Genomic DNA, 8,923 nt, shown 5'->3' with positions numbered 1-8,923 from the left:
AGCACGCATGCGTGCTTTTAACAAAAAAGAGAATTGAATCCATATGCCTTTCCCCTCCTCCATGGATTCGCCTCCCTTTCGCACGACCGGAACAAAAAGGGCTCATATCAGACGTGCCAGAAACTCTCTCAACGCCATTCCATATGCCGTCGTAGAGTCCGCAAAGATGGCACAAAGCAAAAAAAAAGGTGTAAAACCCTCAACCACCCAAAACCCCCCCAACTAAGTACTAGTAATTATCGTTTGAAAGATTGGTAAGAATGTACAATACGCTTCAAGGTACGTTTTTGGTGTCCCGGCGTTGCCCTTGAGCTCGGCATTGGCCGAGCTGGGAATGAAAAAGAAGAAGGGAAGAAAAAGGTTGAGCAAAAAGGAAAAAAGCGAATTCACATGTCTTCGTGAAACCTAGAAGCCGAACCCCGAGAGCCCCGAGACCCGTCCTGCGAAGGTAGGGTCCGACCAATTGGATCCCGACCGGGGGGCTGTAACGGGACGAACGGCGGATTTGACTGCGGAGACGCGGCCGGAGGCGGGAACGGCGCCGATTCGGTTACTGGCGTTCGGGCCGGCGACTCTTTGAAGACCACGACACCGCTGACTGGCCGCATGGGCGAGCCGAGCGCGAGGCGTGTTGTTTGACCGTTGGGGTCGAAGAAGGCTTGGGAGTCCCGGAAGTAGACTGATTCGTCGTCGTTCACGGCGGCTGAGGTGCCCTCGCGTGGATCTGTGTAACCGTCGCCTCCGGCTTGTAGCACAGAAGGCAGTTTCCTGCCGGCTACTCGGACAAAGCCTCTCTCGCCGGTTTCGGAAGGCTCGCTAGCCCTCCTTGAGGAAGGTTTGTGAGCCACGGCCATCGCACCTGCTCCGGCCCCAGCACCAGCGGCTGCTGTTGTGGGATCAAACGATAACGACCGTTGTACCATTCCGCCGCTATTGCCACCGGGCGGACCGCCAGAACCGGTCAGGATGCCTCGTTTGCCGGCGCTGGCCTCACTGAGGCGGAAGCGTCCACCGGTACGCTTCTTCCACCGAAGAGCGAGGAATACTAGCACCACAAGGAAAGCCGCTCCAGCCAAACTTCCTACGACGCTCCCGACGACAGTTCCCGTTGGCGTTGGCGAGCCGCTACCGCTAGAATCGTCCGAAGTGGAGGTTGAAGTGGGTGCAGCCGTCCCCGCCGCGCCGCCGCCGATTCCACCAGCGGTCCCATCTCCAGAAGCCGTCGCTTCATTTGAGGACGATTGCGAGGCGCTCGTAGTAAAAGTAGAGGTGCTCAATCTGCTAGAACCCGAAGTCGATATCGATGCCGATGTTGAGGTGGCAGTCGACCCTGAATTGGAGCCCCATGTCGTCGATAAGAGGGATGAAAGTATTGATGAAGTAACGCTTGTTGTGCCAGACGAAAGCTGGCTAGTTAAACTGGTTGTGGTAGAGACTGAGGTTGAAGAAGAGTTTGTTGAAGTAAGGAATGCTAGATATTGGGTCAGCTGTTTCGGTCTGGGACACGCGACTAAAGGGAAGGCGGCGCACAGATTGTTGAGTTTGACTGGCCACTCAACGTAGGGTAAAGTGACGGAGCAGCTTCTGAAGGTGCTGGTGTCGATAAAGGATCGGACGTCAAGGAGATATCTTGACTGGTGGAAGAGTCTGTAGAAGAGGATGTCGTAGGCGCCGGTGTTGACAGTGCTGAGTCATTCGTCGTGCTAGAAGATGTCGTCGAAGAATCGGTGGACGAAGTTGAGGATGGTACCGCGGCAATTGACAAGTCAAGGGCGGCACTGGTAGTTGATGAAGCATCCACGGTGGCGGCCGTCGGGAAGATGGTCTGGACCTGGATAGGGGAGCCGGTGGCATCAACTATTTGAATGAGGGAGACGGTCTGGACGACGATTCTCGGTGCGGCGGCACTCGACGAGGTGGCGGCGTCGGGGCTGGGAGTCGTCGGGCTGGGGTCGTCGAGTTGGCGATGGTGGTGATTCGCATTCTCGGGGGTGGCTGCACGTTGGTTGTGTAAATGGTAATGATTGTGATGGTATGAGCGGGCCTGAGGGAGTGAAGACCCGCGCAGTGATTTAGTCATGGCTTCGATGGGGTGGCGTTGGGCCAAGTAGGCAGAGGCTGAGCTTTTGCCCCGGCCGTTGTGTGTGGTTGGTTGTCTTTTTTGGTAAACTGGGGGAGGCGAATTTCAAGCCGGCGTGTTCCCAGGGCGGGACGGGAATAAAGATAGAAACAAGGTAAACGAGTGACTGGTGATGGATCACCGGGTAAGTAAGCGAGTGTGAGCGAGTGTGTGTGTGGTTTGTGTTTGGATGGGAATTGTCGATCTATTCGAATTCCATTCTTGGCATCCTCATGGCCATGTGTCGATAAAATGGTACTATCGTCTGGTGGTTGGTTGGTTGGTGGTTGTGGAAGAGGTGGTGGTGGTGTCCTGCAACGGGCCGCGCGAATGCAATTCCCCCTTCGTTCCGAATCAACAGATGATCGTTCTTCTTTTCCCTACACTCTTTCTGAGATTTCCTCTGGATGCCGTGTGTGTGCGAAAGTGCGGTTGCGCCCGAAAAGGATTTAAAAGCCAACAATGGGAAGGGACCGTGGACAGTTCGTATCAGCCGTTTCTCGTTGTTCGTGTTCGAGATCCTTTGTCTCCCTTGCATCCGCCAGTTCCCATGGCCGATGGATCAGGACGATGGCATGGCGGCGTAAGCGTGTGTTGCGGGCAGGAGGTGAAGAGAAGAGGACTAGAAGGAGTCGGAGTAGGAGAAGGAAGGAGGAAGGAGTAGAAGAAGAGAAGAGGCAGACAGACAGCCAGACAGACATACACACAGACAGGCGCCGTGGATGGGGAAGGGGGGGGGGAGGGGAGTGGAGTGAGCAGGCACGACGATAATAATAGGCAATGGATCGATCGTGTGTAGGCCGGGCTGTAAGGTAAGGTAAGGTGAGGTGAGGTACTCCGTAGTGTAATAACATGCAATATCCGTTTGGAAAGGGAAACAGCGCAGGTCCGGTCCAGTCAAGAGGAAAGTCACACCTTTTCGGTCAAAGTTGAGCGCTTCGACGTGAGGTGGGCGTCGCCTTGTTCACCCCAATCAATCAATCAATCAATCTGTTCTTGCCCTGGGAGTGTCTGGGGGGGCCCTTGAACTACCTACCTATGAACTTTTGGTAGCACATTGGCACTGGACAGACTGACAAGAAGGTAGGAAAGCACGAAAAGTACGCAGTAGGACTGGCAGGACTTGACTGGCACACAGGCGCAGATTGCAGTCACTCGCATGTGGGAAGATTTCGATAATCTCGCTTGATATTGGCGAGTGGCTGCTAGTTGGAGGACATCGCGTCCCATTAGCCAACCACACGTCGCCAAAGTTGCAGTGAGCAGTTCCACCGTCCACTATCACGGGGAGCGGCCCCCCTTCCCAAGTTCTCAGTGCCCCCAGTGGCCCCCCCCCTCCACCAGCAATGGGGGCATGGGCCGACCAGGAACGGGCACCATGGGCCAGGGACAGGGGACAGGGGATGGGCAGGGAACATGCACCCCATCGCCATGGCGTCCTGTCCTTTTCCTTCTTGCTACTCCGCACACAGTAGTCGCTTTCTTTTTTATCCCTCTCACACTCTCAGACTCTTCCCATTTAGTGCCTGTCACATCGAGGTCCGCACAGTACGCCAGTCAACACACGGCGTATTATCCAGCGCAACCTACGCAGTACTCCGTATCTCATTGCCAATGACTCCAATCGCACCTCATACTGCACATTGTCAATTGGCTTTGGATGGAAAGGCAAAGGTTAATGGACAGACAGACAGACAGACAGACAGACAGACAGACAGACAGACAGTTGAGAGCACAGATCCTTCGGTGGCATGAGGGAGGGAATCAGAGAAGAAAAGGAAACGAGAAACAGCCCGCCGATCAAATCAGAGGTGACAGCACCAGCACACACCAACATCCATCGGGATGAGATGAAATGAGATGATGCATGGGACGAAAGAGGCACAGTGAGGAAGCCGGCGAGTCTGACTAAGGCACCGCGTCAAAAACACGTACAAGACACACGAGACACGAACGCACGAGGGCTAGGAAAGGAATGGCCTGCGCGAGCCCGACGAATGTGTCTCGTTTTCCCTTACAAAAGTCTTTATTTGGCTACAAGGTCCGTGTCCGTGAGCAATTGGAATCGACGTACGCAGTACGTCCACGCTTCTGCGCGTTCAATTGGCGCCGTTGGTTTCGCCCACGAGATCATGGCGGCGCACGCGGCGCAACCCGCTCGACCAACTGCCATCCAGAATCCAGAAAGGTCCAGACCAGACATGTCTCCCGGGTACGCTATCTTACGACACTAATAACGTGCCTACGGATACCTACGGATACCAACAATGACGAGGCATCTTGACGCTAGAGGCCAGAGGTCCATGAAGGATCGGCCTCCTTCCCCAAACTGATGCCTGAGGAGGGTCAACGGCTCTGCATCTGCATTTTGGAGATTCGGAATCCAATGGAATAAAAATATCTCGAAAATAAATGGGACAACTGACGACGACATAAGCCAGCACTAGCGACTCCACTGATACTTGAACTTTTCGTTTTTGTCGTCTTCGTCGCTCAGCTACGGCTACCGCTGAACTGATGCCAGCATTTTAATAGTCAACACTTGTCACAGCTTGCAGCGAAAAGTTCGCGACCCTTCAAGTCCATCATCGGTAGACGACGCATGACGAGCCAACCATATTGGAGAATGGGAGAAAAGAAATTAAGAAAAGGAAAATACATGCAAAAAATTCGATTCGAGAATGCGACCAAAAAGTTTGTCCATGCACACATATCGAGGTGGCATGCGCCAAAATCAACCCGTGTAACCACCATTGAAATCTCCAGTCTCGCCATATCATCTGCGAGCCGCCTACCTGCCTGGCCATTGCTCTTCACTCCCTCTTGGGCTGTGCCAACTTATTCGCGCCTTCTGACCGGAAGCCAAACCAGTCGCTATCAGTACCAATCGAGATCCGTTGAGCGGCTCTGTTGGGGGCAGCTTCGTGGCGTTCTCTGCCTTTCCCTCACCTCGTACCGCAGACATCCCCCACCTCGTATTCACCACGAAGGAGCCAAAGTTTACGAAACCAGGCAAATACTCGCTTTCCCTCGTTCACGATCGCCTCTGAATTGAGTCTTCCATAAGCCGCAAATGATGTTGTTGTTTCTTCTTGTGGCCGTACGGATACGGCATACAGTGCGCGGTACCTGCATCTGCATCTGGACCCCTGGCCTGGGCTCCATTTCTTGGGGGCCCTTCATGGAGTTCGTGGGGCTGTTCACGCTTTCGCTGCCATGGCCGGCGCCCCGGGCGAAGAACCAAACGAAACGTGTGGATGAGACGGACGGGACGGATTAGCCCCTCTCCATCCTCCAAACGCATAATATCAAAAGGTGTTATAGGCGAGGGGAGGGCAGGCTTCCAGGGCAAGAAACCAAGCGAACAGCCAGCGCAGAGAAACAATGGCAGAGTACATACCCGCATTAGCACCTACACGAAATGAATATTGGCTGTTGTGCATGCGACGTAGCCCGGGATTCCCCTCAAACCCAGCAAGGTAAGCCTGGCGAGGTTGCAAAAGACTCGAGAGACAGAGCTACCGGGAAACAATTGACTCCCGTATGCCGAATCAACCGGGGGAAGACAGTTGTCAGACTCCTTCGACTTTGATTACTGCGTACAGAGATGTCTACGGATAATTCTACGACGATGGGTTCTAGAAGCGGGTGGCTACCAAACGTCGAGCACCCTTATGCCGTTGAGATGGGAGGGGGCTTCGATCTGGTTTTCTCTCCTAGTGCACGGCAAGCCTCAAGCCTGCTCTGTCGCCTCTGTCTCTCCGTGTTGGAAGCTTGGCGAGGCTCGGCGATCATGGGACGAATTTCGTTTCCATCGAAACAAACACTGGGGTAACCTGGAACCCCCGTCTCTGCTGATGCCCCTTTCCCTTGCCCCGTTATATCTCTCGGCGTGACGGAACCTGCTCTTCACTGCCTCACTGACAATGGAGTCTTTTTACTGGCGCCCCAGGTACAAATTACCCAGAGTTTAGGTGTTCGGCTTCCTCCCCGTTTGGAGGTCATAACTTATGCGTTATCATATAGGTATCGTTTGGCAGGTTGAATGATTGTATGAGACAATTTAGCGCGTCTCAGGAGGCTCCCCGAATTCTGGGACCGTCGAAAGTGTTTACTTCCCCTTGCGATATGGCAGCGAGGGGTCTTCCAGTATTCGTACTACGTTTTTGGCATTTGCACCAAAGAAAGATTATCATTCGAACCACAGCGTCATCCAAGACCAAGCACGGCACTGGAATGACATGGTCTCCACGGCTGTACGTAATCCTCCCTTGAACCGACCCCCTCCCCAACGGGCGTAAAGTGGAGTTCAATGTGAGAAAGGCTTGCACCTCTTGGCTTGTCAAAGGTCGTCGAGAGCCTTGGGGTGCAGTCGATGGTTTGGCTAAGACTGCTGTGCAGAGCAGATGTTGTGCAGCGCAAACGGGGGTAGACTAAACCACAGTATCCGTATCCGTACTCCGTACCACAGGAACAGAGGGAAAAAGTGCGCCAGACAACAAGAGTCTATCCGTTGGAGAGCACGTTCACTACCATCCCGGTGGGTTGTCTCCTGGGCGCGTTCCCGAGACGACGGCCAGCTATCTTTCTATAACTCGCATCGAATTCTTCACTTCTACTCTAAAAGGAGCCGCACTGAATTCCACGAAACTGCGATCAGCTTAGCGTACAAGTGGCCGTGGCCGTGGGCCAGAACACACGATGTCTGAGGACAGACACCCGTCGTCGGCCGTCTGTCTGTTCTCTCTTGTTGTCTCGTTCTAGGCCCCATCCTTCTGGAAACCTTGGACCCCGTCGTCCCGACGGACGAACGTCCACCTGAAGATGAGGGAATTGGCGCCGCGGAACCATGCCTCTCAACTACCGGGCGCCGTTTCGATTTTTTGTTCTCCTGTGGAGGATCGTACCTGGCAGCGTGGCAGATCAACCAGAGACAGACAACAACAAACCCTTTGATGAACAGTGAACCCACTCGAGGCTTTCCAACAAACTTTTTTCTTGGAGTGGGTGACGGCTGCAACTTGCAACGGAGAAGAGCGATGATGGAGTCTCTAATCTAATCTGTGTAATCTCCCAGATGATCCATCACCCATGGCGATGCCCTGCCGGCCCCCTGCCCTACCCTCGGCCCCCGAATCGAGGAAAATGACCGCAACAGGACGATGGGACGTTCATCCGAGAGAACGGGGGATTTTTCTCTCAGCCAACTTGATTTAAAGAGGGGCCATCTCCAAGGAATGTTGGCAACTTGACAGGCATACGGGATATCGAAATCAAAATTGACGGTCTGCGCCGTGAAGGATGCTGATTGGCAAAAGAGTTGGTGGTCTACACTACAAAACCTGCACAAATGCAAGGCTCAATTTTGATGATGACTGATTTGTTTGGTTGCTGCACAGCACACCTGCCGAGTATTAAACTTCTGCGCATTCAACAACTGAACCAGCCAAGCTCATTAAAGCACAGATAGAGTTCGCGCAGTGTTGTATTGAGGAAACTTGGAAAGACAAAGTTGCCAGGATGGTCTTGTTTTGGTGTCATGTACCAGTGGAAACGGTATGATTTGCTTCAGCATCACTCGAATTTCTGGACGAGTCGACGACCGGCTTGGCGTACCTGTCAATTGCAGATTCTTGCTTGGTTTTCTCGGACACTGTTGTAATGCCCGATGGAGACGATTTGAAGACTGGATGAGGCTCTTGAGGTGAAGAGGGAAGCGATAAACTTACCAGCGAGCCGGAAGTCTGTCTCGCATAGCCCCCTGATGGCCTTTCTTCCACCACCGCCCTGAAGTTTGAGCATGCGTACTCCGTATGGAGTTCTGAGGTAGGAGATGGGTAAGTAGGCATTTAGGCGCGGCCATAAACTTCCGACTTGGCTCATTTTGGGCCCTGCGCCCCAGATGGCCAACTTGGATGCCACGATTCACGTCTGGCTGCGAACTTGCGAGTTTTCGAGCGTGGCTGACTCGGGCCCGACAATGGGTGTAAGTAAATGGTTGTACTGCATGTAAGAGTGTGTATGCCATCGACGACTACACCGCGAACCGCGCGAAAACTGTGCCGTATCGGATCCGAAAACCCGAGGACGTAACGCGCAACGCGAGGAAGTGGGAAGTGGTTCGCCAAGGAGGTTACGACTGCTTTGTTTCGAGGTTGCAGCATGTCGTCATTCCTACTTGCCATGAATGCCAGCTTTGGTTGGAAGTGGCTGCCAGACGTGGCTCCGGCATCTTTACCCGCCTATGGGTGGCGGGAGCAAGTCACCTAGGCCAATGCCCGTCTGGGGCTGGTGGTCTGATACAGGCAAGCGCATAGTGGCTGTGGTGGCTAGACTATCGGTACTCTTTTCTTTCCTCTAGAGACTCTAGGTCTCCGACGGGAGGTGATTGAGATGCCTTCTTGCCGTCGGGTACTTGGCTTTGTATTACCTCAAGGAAATAAGGTAGTGTAGTTGGGGTAATGATACCTGTCCACCTGGAAAACCGGGCGCAGCAGCGGCGCAATGAGGTTTCTCACCAAAAGGTGTCCGTATTAATAAGGTCAGGCCAGGTACGGATGAGCTAAGGTAGGAGAGACCAAGTACCCGAGCTTCACTTTTCCCGCGTATTCTGTACGGGGGCACACCACTCGGGTACTTCGTACCTCCACTCTCCAACAGTTAGGTATCCCACAGCTGCATCCCTACCTCTACTTCTGCTTCTCTACCGACCTTGGGGTAAGTACCTGACCTCGACCTACCACGGCACGGCAAAGCTACAGTACCTTACCTTGGAACTCATCCGGACCAAAACGCGTGCGCCTG

General features: G+C 53.6%; 1 protein-coding gene across 1 annotated transcript; it reads right to left on the bottom strand.

Annotated features, from left to right (window-relative positions):
- Positions 1–386: 386 nt before the first annotated feature.
- BDZ83DRAFT_647552 (uncharacterized protein) lies at positions 387–2,080 on the bottom strand (the record flags this gene model as incomplete). Its single annotated transcript, XM_060510097.1, has 2 exons — positions 387–1,510; positions 1,531–2,080. The coding sequence occupies 2 exons, from the start codon at positions 2,078–2,080 to the stop codon at positions 387–389; spliced, it is 1,674 nt and encodes a 557-aa protein (XP_060370053.1).
- Positions 2,081–8,923: the final 6,843 nt, after the last annotated feature.

This window comes from Colletotrichum acutatum (assembly GCF_030867785.1).
Source record: "Colletotrichum acutatum strain CBS 112980 chromosome Unknown BDZ83scaffold_9, whole genome shotgun sequence".
NCBI lineage: Eukaryota > Fungi > Ascomycota > Sordariomycetes > Glomerellales > Glomerellaceae > Colletotrichum > Colletotrichum acutatum.
Note: the sequence above shows the minus strand (reverse complement) of the source record. Positions and strands in the feature narration are given on the sequence as shown.